The sequence below is a fragment of the Curcuma longa genome, chromosome 2, assembly GCF_044706935.1.
Source record: "Curcuma longa cultivar G26 ecotype Majalengka, Jawa Barat chromosome 2, ITB_CL_G26_1.1, whole genome shotgun sequence".
Classification (NCBI taxonomy): domain Eukaryota; kingdom Viridiplantae; phylum Streptophyta; class Magnoliopsida; order Zingiberales; family Zingiberaceae; genus Curcuma; species Curcuma longa.
In genome coordinates, this window is record NC_133862.1 from 11,788,304 (window position 1) to 11,801,613 (window position 13,310).

At 37.3% G+C, this 13,310-nt stretch overlaps 2 protein-coding genes across 5 annotated transcripts; one reads left to right on the top strand and one right to left on the bottom strand.

Moving 5' to 3' along the window:
* Positions 1-435: 435 nt before the first annotated feature.
* LOC141822201 (pentatricopeptide repeat-containing protein At1g80550, mitochondrial) lies at positions 436-4,420 on the bottom strand. Of its 2 annotated transcripts, none has more exons than XM_074709637.1 (2): positions 2,886-4,420; positions 436-726 (listed from the first exon to the last, which is right to left on the bottom strand). In XM_074709637.1, exon 1 carries the CDS (start codon positions 4,418-4,420, stop codon positions 3,080-3,082), a length of 1,341 nt encoding a protein of 446 aa, XP_074565738.1. In that variant the 3' UTR covers positions 436-726; positions 2,886-3,079. The 2 variants fall into 2 exon arrangements, with proteins under 2 accessions (XP_074565738.1, XP_074565737.1); XM_074709636.1 differs by having other exon boundaries at positions 2,852-4,420.
* Positions 4,421-4,601: 181 nt separating this feature from the next.
* On the top strand, positions 4,602-12,946 carry LOC141822034 (uncharacterized). Of its 3 annotated transcripts, XM_074709443.1 has the most exons (10): positions 4,602-5,007; positions 6,828-6,990; positions 7,301-7,501; positions 7,978-8,220; positions 8,479-8,629; positions 8,792-8,860; positions 11,902-12,070; positions 12,146-12,403; positions 12,484-12,547; positions 12,686-12,946. In XM_074709443.1, exons 1-10 carry the CDS (start codon positions 4,647-4,649, stop codon positions 12,738-12,740), a joined length of 1,734 nt encoding a protein of 577 aa, XP_074565544.1. In that variant the 5' UTR covers positions 4,602-4,646; the 3' UTR covers positions 12,741-12,946. The 3 variants fall into 3 exon arrangements, with proteins under 3 accessions (XP_074565544.1, XP_074565545.1, XP_074565546.1); XM_074709444.1 differs by lacking the exon at positions 12,686-12,946 and having other exon boundaries at positions 12,146-12,661; XM_074709445.1 differs by lacking the exons at positions 12,484-12,547; positions 12,686-12,946 and having other exon boundaries at positions 11,902-12,145; positions 12,220-12,302.
* Positions 12,947-13,310: the final 364 nt, after the last annotated feature.

Genomic DNA, 13,310 nt, shown 5'->3' on the forward strand with positions numbered 1-13,310 from the left:
CACCCCACTGGACTGATTACAATTCCAGCCCGACGACAAGTCAACGGCTGATCGTCAACGGGTACCCGACCTGTTGACCCAGTTACATGCCCGAGATCAGGATATCTAGGCAGGGTTGGGGCTTATACATTGGTGAGTTGCATCTCTGATACAGGAGCTGGCGCTAACGGTGAACAATAAAATGGTGGAAGTTCAACACAAAGGGTTCATTCGAACTGTTGTCGAATTGGTCTGAAGGCACACAAACATGGAAGCAAAATTTAATACACATCGCGAGTTGTACATCAAATACACACCATGCCAAATGAAAACAACACAAATGTTCCGGTATAGCAGCTCTTGCACCTACAAGTATCAAACACCATACCGACAAATCAAGACATCACAAATATGCTAAAATATGATTGGAATTCATCTGCCATCACAATAATTTTATCAACATTTATTGTGTTGGAAATAGTGATAATTTAGTCACTATAAAATGCTTTCAAATGATATGACCAAAACCTAAATGTTTACAAGTACATAGGCGATAGCACTAATAAAACAAACTTTAAACTGACATCAACATGAGGAAATAAACTCGTACATAGCTAAGCAGCAGATAAAATGAACATTGAGTCGGCGAAAAGCAACAATCTTCAACAAAGTCTAGTTGTGAAGCCAGTCTCAAAGCACTCTGATGACTTACATTGATACTCCTCCGATATTTGCCTTTGAGTAAATCTAGAGGTGGGCCAATAAGAGATGTCAGCTGGGAAATAACTATTAGAAATGACAATACTTGTGTAATGGAAGATAAAAACTAGCATGATAAGCTAGAAATAAATGATGTAGCTGGCAAGGTATAGCATCATGACATACTGTATAGCATGTTTGTATTTCTATACCAAGATTGAGCATATAACTTTTTTGAGTTTCCCCCTGCTCTCTAATGGAGAGACACTTCATGTATACTTACCACAAGGCTAATTGCCCCTGCCAAACAACACACACACACTCATCAATACCAAATCGAGTGTGAGATACCGGTAAATGCGAGTACCCGTTGGTGAGTCAGCGGGCTCGCAAGAGACCAATATGCAATAAGTATTTGTGTTATTGTTTAATTATGTATGATGCTTATGTATAATCATGAACTAAAAGTAATGATAGCAACAAAAGCAAATTGTAATTGTATCACAATGCAGATTAAGACGATAGCATATGATATTAGTGTTAAGCAGTAATAAATGAGAATTATCTTATGTCTACCATGATGCACATGTACAAGAAACTATTATGGAGTTCAAGGGTGGTAGAAACAACAATTAACAATAAATAAGGTCAAAGGGAGCCGCTTCCATCATTTTGGATTTCTAACAAGATTAGTTAACATCATTCGCTCCTAGATATCTTTTACTTGATGGAGAATGATCCGCACAACAACAAGAAGGATCCCACCTCAAGTGAAGGTCGTCCATAAAATATTGACTAAATGCCCACTGTTTATCGCTGCTATGTTCCGTGATTCACCATTCACATACAATGGAATCCCTTCCTCAAGGCAATTTGTAACAAAAGTCATAATGGTATAAAGTTCCTAATGAAACATTTGAAAAAGCTTATAGAGCTATAAAAGCTTCAAACCTCTTGAATGGTCTTAGGTTCAAGCCAATCATTAATTCAGCTAATCTATCTATTAAAAAAAAAAAATCTATACTTGAGATCATAGAAATGAACACTTACTTCAGATTGAAATATAATTCTTCGAGAACTAAAGGGATGTATTGTGGGAGTCATGTATTTTGTTGTGTATTATGATGTTAACAAGTAGATTACTAAGAACTTTCCTACAAAAGATTCTAGAACATGATTCATCCCCTGCATTCAAAAATCCAAAGGACGTGAATAAGCACTGATGAAACTCATCCTGTGTTTTAAGGGCAACCCTCTATTCATCATCAATTCAAATCTTGATTTGGTGATACCTACCGCATAATCCAATATCAGAGAAACATTTTCACAGCTCGGGGTTGTGCTTTCACATACATGGAGGTATCCTACTTAGTGACAATAAAACAATAAAATACAAGATAACCAAGAACTATAAAGATAATAAATAATTCAAGATAACCAGGAAGTGTTCAGCAAAAATATGAATTTATTCCTTTCATTAAAAGAAAGTACAACAAGAATTACAATAGCAAAATGTTAAACGAGAGAAACAAAAAGTAAAGCATGTAAAGAAAATCTAATTTTTAACATGTCAAAAAATATTTGCTATACACCAGCTAAAACCAACTAAGACTTTAAAATAGATCTCTGCTTGCAAATTAGACATCGAGGAAAAAACAAAGCAAGTACAAATTGCTAAGCATGTACAAAAAGGATATGCATAAATCTTAATCTTAATTAAGAGTCCAAGAATTCCGATGAGTCTCAATTCTCACTGTCACACTAAAGTTCCAAGATGGATTTTTATTTTAATGTAAAAATTTTCATCTTTATGTCACTTATCAATGATTATTCATGTGTTTGTATTCACTTCGAATTTGTCACAAGTAAATCCACTTTAATTATCATCACTAATCACAAACAAATCCATATAATATGGTAAAAGATAAACCTGATCCACAGGAATTAAAATAGGTTGACATCCTTTTAGATAACCATGTAATATGGTAAAATATAGAATCTTATGCAGTAATATAAATAAACATAAAACTATTAGCTAGCATAAACTTCCATCTTATTCATTCTGAAAGAAATATATTTGTACAAAGAAGGATAATCAAATACTCTTGAAAGAAAATAAAAACTATTACTGAATATAGAAAATAAAAGTAAAGAAAAAGGCTTGTGAACGTACATAGCATCCCTGTATGAGGCACACCAATTATCACCTTCTCTTTCTGAAACCATTAATATATCCTATGTACAAGTGGGCAAGTGGGTTACTTTGCAAACACCTCTGAATTTTCGGAAAACCAAGGAACATTCAATATATCATAAAGGAACACAACTCATGTCAAATGGCAGGTCAGTCACAAAACGGTATAGTATGCAACATCTTCCTGGAACCCTTTTGTTTGTGTCCTCAAAAGACGCCATGTAAAATGTCATCATTGTTGTCATTGTCCATTTTCTCAGTACCTTCGGCCCTAAACAATTTTCTTGGTTTTGGTGATAATCCCAGAGCTACCATCTCCTCATCGTACTTGCGAGCCATGTCAACCAACCCTTTCTCCATTAAGGCATCAATCAGTGCATGATAAGCAAATGAATCTGGGCTATGACCATGCTCCTTCATTGACTCCCAAATGAAGAACACAGGCCTGAGAAACCCCCACCTGCCAAACTTTTTAATCAGCATCACATAAGTATCCATCCTCGGCCGGGTGCCGTTGCTTAACATCCTCTCATAGAGGCCAAGAACCTCCTTTGGCTGATTCATGTTCTTAAAAAAGCAGTGGTATGTAACCGCATTCGGTGGACAACCCACTTTATTCATCTGATCAACAAATGCATATCCCTCCCTGAACCTCCCCTCACGACACAATAACTTTATGATTATGTTAAACGTCACAACGTTGGGCTTGCAAGAAGAGTCTAGCATCTCCCTGTACATTCTAATGGCGAAATCAGCACCTTGTGGCACTCCAATTGCCTGGATTACTGTATTATAAACAACAACGTCCAATGGAAACCCTTTTTTCTTCAACTCTTTGTATACTTTGACAGTTTTCCAGGGCTTCCCAGACTTGTAGAGAATATCCATGTAGATGGAGTAAGAATGCAGGTCCTTCTCAACACCTTTCTGATCCATCTCCTCCCAGAACTCTCGGCACTTCTTCCACCACTCCAACTTGAGCCATCCCCGAAGCAGGAGGTTATAAGTCTTGGTGTTAGGGGGAAAAGGCGGCGACTTAGAGCGCAGGCAGAGTTCTTCAGCCTCAACTGCAAGGCGATGGTCGCAGAGGGCGTCTACGAGTTGATGGAAGGTGTCCCGATCCCGGAGGCCATATTCCGTTGCGGCGCGATGGAGGGCGGTTAAAGCTTCATTGACAAGATGAGCTGCAGCAAGGCGGTTGAAGAGGACACGGAAGGAGGGGCGGAGGAGGTCGGGAGAGGAGATGATGCGGGATTGGGAAGAGATAAGGGACCAAGCTTGTGGAAACTCGAAGTGCTTACCCAAAATGTCGACGGTGCGGGCGAGAGCTGCGGCTGAGTTCGATAGGCCGCCCTCGGCGGCGGCCGGGGCAGACCAGTGGAAGAAATCGAGCGCCCGCTGCCAGTCGTTCGCATAACTTGAGAGGGTTTCTAAAATAGTATCAAGATCGAAATTAGTGGAGGCGGCGGAGGCGGCGGAGGCGGCGGCGGAGGATGATGGAGAGGAAGAAAAGAGGCGGTGGAGATTTGGGGAAGATGGCAAACGCATGACGTCACGCAGCGTGTGCGACGAGGAACCAGGTCGGACGTATGACCCCGAGTCCGGTTTAAATAAGGTTTACCCGTTACGGCTAAATGAACTAGTTTGTTATGCCACGCAGAGAAATTAATATGCGAGAACTGAGCTTATTTAAAAGAAAAGAGATTTTATCTCGCCGTCTGATCCGAGAGGCTGCTTCCCGTCTCCTGCTAGCTCCGATCGCGATCGATCGGAGATGCGGCATCCTCTAGGTCTACCGTTCTTCCGCCGGAAGCACCGTCGCTTTACCATCCTCCTATTCGCAGTTGCCTCCGCCGCCTTCTGTCTTCTCCTGATTTCCTCCCGCCCCGTCGAGCCCTCCGACGGCCTCACTTTCTTTTCTCACGTCGGAGATCCGAACGATGTGGAGAATGATAGAGGCGGTGCGGAGGAGGGTAATGAGGATCCAGAAGCGGAAGGTCTAGTGGTGATGGAGAGAGCAGATGGCGGTGCGCCGTGCGCCACGGTGGAGAAAATGGGGGAGGCCTTCGCGGCGAGTGCTGAAAAGGAGAGCTTGAGGGTGAGAGAACTGATTGAAAGACACTTCAATATTCATGGTACTTCACAAATCGAAGCTCGAGTGCGGACTTATTCTCTTGAGAGACTAGTTGTGTGACGATCGTAAATTTGCGTTGAACTCCCTTCTTCTTATTTTTCCTGGTAGTGTTTGTGGCTTCTCCGAGTCTCTTAGGTTGATTTAATTTTCATGATTTTCGATTCAAGTCTTTTAATTTTCTGGAATTGCAGTAGGTATGAACATAGAAGATGGACCATTATAACAGTTTAGCAGATTTTAGAGTTTCATTTTCAATGTTTATGGTAATGAATGTTATTATTCCGAGTATTATGAGTTAATCACAAGGTAATATCTGAATGTTTTTAGGAAACTTTTGCATATGAGTTTGGCTTTCTGTTTTCTATATTATACCCTGCCAAGAAACTTTTTCAGAACTAGATGGAATATTGTGTCTTCAATAGCCATCTAAATAGTAGTGGGGTTTAAAAAGGTGATGATAGGGAATGCAGTTTAGAGCAGTGAAATTTGTGATATAAGGATTCCACACTGATCAATTGCATTATCTACTTCGTAAGTTTGTGAACTTTTGTCAAAATTTTGAAAGTTAATTGTTGATTCACACTTATCATTACCATTAAGATCTTTGATACAAACTGTGATTTAAGTTTTATATGAAATTGAAGAGTCGATCTAATTCCATCATCAACTCCATGCATTGGGCTGCCTTTTTTAGGTGTTTTCTGATTCTCAGTCATACATGGACAGCCGATACATTTTTCATGTGCACCAAGCATGATTTTCGAGGTTATCATTGGTTTTGTTGTTACATAAAGAAGATTCCTTATGTCTATAAGTGGGGAAAATTATTGAAGTTATTCACAAATGTATCCTCTATTTTTCTTATATATTGCCTTATTGTCACTTCATAATTATATCCCTGCATTTTGCTATATTTACAAATAGGCCCTCAACACTCCATTTCAAGCAAGTTCAAATTATTGTAATTCAATTTGTTGCAGATAGACTTACTTCTCTTAAAGACAGCAAATTTGCTAAATTGTTGGAACTAACAATAGTAATCATGATGCCCTTAGATGACCTTTTACCTGATACAGTGATAATCAACCTCTATTGTTTTGTTATCCCATGAAAAATTAAATGAAGCATTGCACAAGACAGCTCGATTAGCTCACATATAGTTTCAGGTGCTAAATAGGAGTATTTTTCAATTTGTCATTTACTACTTGAGCCAAATTAGCTCACATAGATTTAGTGCCATAGCCCTGCATTATATCTTTGCACATGACTTAGCAAAATAGTTGTCCACTTCTTGCTCTTCTAAGACTGCAAATTACCTTTCAAACGAACATAGTAACCTTATGTAGATCTCGGATTCACGGGAGAACTTGCAAGAGACTTTTTCATGGAGCATTTGTAATAGATCAGAAAATCAGATATATTTCAAGTCAACTAATCCTTAATTTGGAAGTTCATGAAAGTATGTTTTGTAATTCCTGCAAAACTATCATTGATAATGGTGATATCATCAACATAAATAAAATAGGAATATGGTTCGCAAATCTATAGATAAGTTGAAACATGTCTGATGAACTCCCCATCTATATTACTTTGACTCCAGTATGAGTATCCAATATGAGTATGGATCCAAGTGTTTGACATGGCTATTTCTGAATTTTTACATGTGATCAATAGAATATCAGGTGTCCAATTGGAATGTTGGAAAGGATTCAACAGTTTACAATTATATCCTATTAGAATGCAATTCTTCTCTAATTTTCAATTTGCAAGTGGAGAAACTGGTACAAAGAGAAATCTTTTACTAGTTTGATTAACTTGCAGGAGCTGCAACAGTTCGTGAGCAACCTCCAGGCGAGTTTTGCAGACATGGTTTTGTGATAGGCAAAGCATCTGAAGCAGGGTTTGGAAATGAAATGTACAAGATTTTGACTGCAGCAGCATTAAGTGTTATGCTAAATCGGTCCCTGATCATTGGACAAACCAGGTATATATATCTTCCTTTAGCTTTGTTCATCTATGCAAATGAATTTCTGAAGACATTAGATTTGAACTATTTACATTTTTTTCTTAGGTTTTGTGTATATATTTGCTTAGTCAACCACACTTTTTTGAGTATTTATGATATCACCTCTTATCACTTGCTACTGATTTGTGTATATGGTATACCATATCCTTGGTTGTTTGAGTTCTCATTGTTGTAAAATTTTTTGCAGTTTCTATGATTATGAAGATGGATTCAATAGTCTTGTATTTTAAGCCATGTTTCAAAGGAAAGCTTTACTTTTGTTTCACAGGCAGCAATATCCTTTTGGGGATTACATCTCTTTTACCAACCATTCATTTACCCTGAAAGAAGTCAAGCATTTATGGAGAAAGCATGACTGTGCTGGGAAATATGGAAGGAAGTTAGTAATGAGGATTGATAATTTTGCACATCCAATGGACACAAATGTTCTTTGTAGTAACTGGAAAGGCTGGAAGCATCCTATTATATGGTAGGTGCAACTCTCCTCCATTTCGTAGCAATATTTGTATTTAATCTCTCCAGTCTCCATTTCTATTTCAATTCTACTGTCAGATTTTCTACAAAAAAAAAGAAGAAATTAGCTAGCAATTCTGGTAATGTTCAATGAAGGAAACACAAACTTATAAACCTATCATCTAGATTATAGGGTGAACTCTTTTGATGATGACATATTACTTTCTTAGCCTAAAATTTTCTGAATCTTCATCTTCACAAACCTGACTTCCTTAGTAGGTATGCCTGGCAAGACATTCCTGACTAGTGTCTATTCTCTATGATGCCCCTATTGTCATGCTGCTCCCCCCTGAATTAACATCACTCTCACCTGAGTTTTCAATTTGTTTCCTCTAACTAATTTTCTTTGTTCTGTTTTTGGTTTATCTCTGCATTAAAACATTTCTTCCAAAGTTATAAACCAGAATAAACTTGATAAATTGCTACCAACAGGTTCCAAGGTACAACTGATGCAGTGGCCATTCAATTTTTTCTGAAGAACATACATCCAGAAATGAAAAATGCTGCTTTACTTCTTTTTGGAGCAGAAGAATCACTTCGCTCAAGGCCTAATGTGTTCGGCGAACTGTTGCGTGTTATTATATCTCCTTCATCAGCAATTGAAGAAGCTGTTGATCAAGCTTTGCAAGGAATAGATCCTGACATTGTGCTGCATATGCGTATGATGAGTAACAGGTACCAGTAGAGACACTACAGGAAACTAATATGATAGTTTTAACTGTCTGATCAGCATTTGGATAGTTTCTATTTGATGGTCGCAGTCTATAAACTTTACCCAGTTTTTAGCAAGGTTTCAAATCATAGACCTATCAATTTACTTTAATGCTTGTTGCATATCTTGGAAGATTTGCTAATGACACAATTATTCATTAATTTAATGTACAAAGATAAATTTTTGAAGTAAAATGACTTTCTTTGGGGGTTTTTTGCAAGGTCAATAAAAGCAATACAGGCTGCCGTACAATGCATTAAGAAAGCATTAAGCAGCTTTCAGTCCCAGTTTGGAAAACCTAAGGTGGCTTTGGTTTCAGATACTCCTGCATTTGTCAAGGATATTACTCCCTTCTTGCTGGAATTTGCGGAAGTAAATATTCTGTCCCTTGTGTTTTTAAGGATTAACACATTAATACATGCATTTCAACTACTAGTTTAGTAACTTAGAGCTAGAAATAAATAAAATGTAACCTCTGCTAGTTCTCTGCATCAGGGGAAGTAGCATTTTCACTTCCTTTTTCTGATGGAACAGGTACTTCATTTTGATTACAGTGTTTTTCAATGGAATAGATCTATTGGAAGCATGACGACACAATTGCAGGTATGCTTAACTTTATTAGTTGTATAAGATTGTGTTGATAAGAAATTGAAAAGACAACCTAGACCTCCTTTATTTTGCTAATAATCTACATGAACACTGTACCAACTCGTTATCTCAAGCGATTGGCCATTTGGATGTGATTCCTCATATTAAGGGCTCAAGAAGGCATATAGACCTAACAAAGGAATCAACATTTTACCATTTCATGCACCCAAAATTTGATATTACCTAAAATGTACACAGTATTTTGAAATATATCAAAAGGCACACTTTTTCAAAGTGAAATGACAAGATTACCCCTAGACATCCAAACCGCATAGAAAATTGGCCCGTCGCTTAAACCTTCATTGAACTGTCACATGCAATTGTCATTGTCAAGGTATTTTTATCGCAATAACTTGATGGCCATAGAATGTTCAGAGTTGACATATGTATATGGTTTGATTCCTTGAAGAATCATGAATTCAATGGAAAGCTTCATTCTATGCCAGATTAGCCGAGTTAAACAATTCAATTTTCTCATTTGAGGTTATGGATAGATTTCTTAAAGCATCTTGAACTAAACTTAATGGGAGACTTTCGATGTTCAAATTTGATAATTTTTGGTCATCAAGGTGTTTCGACCAAAAGACCTTGATGGCTAAAAAATATCTAAGTTTATCTAATTTGGTCATCTAAAGTAATGAATGAATTTTCTAGAGCATCCTAAGCTCAGTGGGAGACTTTAGATCATTGAACTTTCTATATTGATCATCTGAGGTCATATATAGATTACTTAGAGCATTTTGGACTCATGGGGGGAGGCTTCAGATGACCAAATTGAACAACTTTTGAACATCAAGGAGTTTTGGCTAAAGCACCTTGAAGACAATAAATGACCAAACTGGTGAGTTAGGGGCCATGAATGGATTTCATAGAACTCCCTGCACTCCTACTCAGTAGGAGGTATTGGATAACCAAATTGAATTGTTTAAATTCATTAAAATATATCAAAGTTACAATGCAATGAAAATGTTTTGGCCAAAACACTTTAATGACCTTTCAAGGGGCAAAATCAACCTTATAGGGCCTTAACACATTCATATTACTTATAGGGATGAAATGATGCTTGCACGAAATCAGTTTTGATCCAGGCAATCAAGCTTTTTTGGCCAAAATATCTTGATGGGTTTCCAATGAGACTTTAACACATTCATGTTCATCCTTGGGATAAAATGGTGCTTATATAGGATGATTTTTTGGACTGTCAAAGTGTTTTGGCTAAATACCTTGATAGTGTTCTAATGAGGCAAAATCAAGCTTACAAGGCCTTAATATATTCATGTTATTCCTAGGGATCAAATGTGCTCATCATTTTATTCCTAGAAGTAACATGAATGTGTTAAGGCTTATAATCAAGATTTTGCACGATGTTTTAGACCCATTATGTTGTTTTGGTTAAAACACTTTGATGGCCATAATGTATCTCATTTGGGCACCTGAAGTTTCCTATTAAAGAAAGCTCCAAGAAATCTATCTATTGCCACAAATGACCAATTTGAATACTTTATGACTATATATATAACCAAAACACCTTGATATATATGTATATATATATATAGTTTGGTCTTAAGTCTCTCGCTAAGTCTAAGATGTTTCAAGAAATTTATGTCCTTATGTGACCAAATGAGACAATTATATACCTCAACGACTAAGAACTGTCAAATTTGAGCATCTAAAGCCTCTCATTAAGTCCATGATGCTCTAAGAAATTCATCCATGACTTCAGATAGTAAAATTGGATGATCTAGGGCACCAATTTGGTAATATGAAACATTTTATTGAGTCCAAAATGCTTCAAAGAATTCAATCATGTCCTCAGATGTCAAATTTTGGATATTTCATAGCTATTAAGGTGCTTTAGCCAAATAACTTAATGGTCAAGAACAATCCAATTTGACTATATGAAGCTTTCCAATGAGTTCAGGATGCTTCAAACAATCCAACCATTTCTTAGATGTTAAACTCGATCATTTTATGGTCATCAAAGTGTTTGGCCAAAGCACTTTCATAATAAATTTGGGCGAGAATTCAAGGATGGTTTAGGCGATGGGCTAATTTTTCGTGCTAGAGGAAAATTTCATTATATCACTTTGAGAAAGTATGCTCTTTGGTAAATTCTAAATTCCATTTCATTTTTTGAAATAACGAACTTTGAGTGCACAAAATGGTAAAATGCCAAAAAAACACACACACATGGAGACTCTTAGTTGGCTATGTTTTCCCTTGAATCGTGGATATTCAGTTCTTATTTGCCTTATTCACAAATTTTTTGATGCTAAATTGAATGTTGAACTAACCAATTTAGCAACACTAAATTCACCTCCACCATCGTCATGTTCTCTTAACAAATAGATATGTGCTGGTAATTTTTGGTTGCAGAGTCATTTACATTTGGTTTAAAGTATATCAAACCTTAATTCTACTTAATTCTAGTGTTTCTTTTACTATTCATTATTAAACTTACTTCAGTAAGTCAATAGACATAGTGAGAATTGACCTTTCTTTGTCTGGAAAGCATAATGTAATGCTATTGCCACCGATTACTGAAGTTTAGAGCATAATGTAACGCTATTGTCACCCGTAGCTGATAGCTGAAGTTTGTTCATACTACTTGTGCTTCTGGTGGTAAAGTGAATTTTTTTGTGAATTTGGTTTAAACTTTATGGGAGGGTTTGTACATTGGTGGTTCCTTCTGTTGTTTTCATGATCTATCCTTTTGTTTTTGTGATTTAGTAATTTAATTTTTTTTTAATCGATACTGTTGTATTATCACACTCAATAGAGTGATAGGGTTCACATAGCCAATCCCAAATAGATGGGATACACTCGGCTTGATGACGATGATGTTGATGACTTTCAAATTATCTTCTTTTTACAGTCAGTGCTATCTGAGATATATTATATTATTAGCCCTGCACAAATTGTGTGTTTACTCTGCTGATGCGTCGATGGAGAAGCAATTACAGATGGTGACTGACTTGCCTTTTCGTCATCTCCAGTCTTCTGATTTTAGAGCAAAGGACTGGGGTCCTGCACCAAGATGGGTGGCATTTGTTGACTTCTTCCTAGCTTCACGAGCCAAGCATGCTGTGGTATCTGGAGCACACCGTCGCGTCGGCACAACTTTTGCCCAACTGGTTGCTGCACTCGCAGCAGCAAATCAAAATGGTATATCCTCACTCATGGTTGCATCATGATCCCTTAGCAGCCGGCAAGTATTGACCTACTTTCTGGGGGTTACAGGTAAACATCACTCAGCCTCCAACTTCTCATTCTTTAGCAGCTTTCAGAGTAACCTGTTGGTAGATGGTCTTAAGAACCAGATCGGGTGGGGTCACATCTGGAACAGATTTGGTGGTCCTCTTAGTTGCCGCCACCAGGCTCACCAATGTGCTTTGTCACCACTCCTTCCACCAGCATGGTGGGATGGCGAGTGGCAAAGCCCCATTGCTCGAGATATCCAGAGACTAAAAGCATATGGCGTTAGTCTTTCGGAAAGTGGTAAAGTTGTTCAAACTCAACTACATTCCTTCTGCCAAACAAGAAAAGATTATGTCAAAACTCTAAGAGTCTTTGAACAGTGAGGATGAGTTCTGTAGCATGTGGTGAAGGACAGGATTTCCATATGCCGATTATGACACGCAGGTAAAAAAAACTTTATTCGATTCATTAGCTTAACTAAATTGAATTAATTTAAAACCCTGAGCTACTCTATTTAATAACTTGGAAAGTGTAGTGTTACTTAAATAATTAGTTTACAATTGATAAATACTTAACTTTCAGCATGCTGGATGTGTTGGTAAAAGAACCATCAATCACTCAACACAAGAATCTCTAGTTTCACTAATGTTAGGGACAATTTCCAACTAAGGTTGGATGAACTTATAATTGTGTTTACTGTCGGCCGACAATCTTTTCTGAGTTGCTTCGTTCAGGAAGGTGCATTTCTTAGAATGGGAAGGGCTATTGATGCAGGCAAAAAGATTGAGGATTTTGATAATATTAAGTGGTCATTTCTTGTCATGAGTTTAAACCCACATGAATAACCTGGATTGATGCTTTACTTCTTGTGAAGTTTCAAGTCGGTGTTTCGAGAATTGTGCCTCTGTTTTTTCTCATACATTATGCATTGCACCTATACAAGGCTAACCAAGCATATAGTGCATGAATGAACACATTTCCAGTTAGGAGTATAAGCTTCCTGAAAATAATAGCAGTGCTAGTATTATCATAGATAACAGATTTTTTGGAATGGCATTGACCAAAAAAACATATTTAGGATCATTGTAATATTCACATTATGCAATTTATAAAATGGTATGATTAGGATAACCATGCAGTTTACAGTATCATAGCTAAGCAGCATATTAACCAACCCTTAGCTGCTAATCGCTATCACAATGTTTTA

What these genes read in the sequence shown, in the direction of transcription:
- LOC141822201 (XM_074709637.1), bottom strand. Translation starts at nt 4,420, where the DNA reads ATGCGTTTGCCATCTTCCCCAAATCTCCACCGCCTCTTTTCTTCCTCT.
- LOC141822034 (XM_074709443.1), top strand. Translation starts at nt 4,647, where the DNA reads ATGCGGCATCCTCTAGGTCTACCGTTCTTCCGCCGGAAGCACCGTCGC. An exon ending in AAGACACTTCAATATTCATG is followed by an intron (nt 5,008 to 6,827) that starts GTACTTCACAAA and finishes ATTAACTTGCAG; the next exon opens with GAGCTGCAACAGTTCGTGAG. An exon ending in GCATGACGACACAATTGCAG is followed by an intron (nt 8,861 to 11,901) that starts GTATGCTTAACT and finishes CGTCATCTCCAG; the next exon opens with TCTTCTGATTTTAGAGCAAA.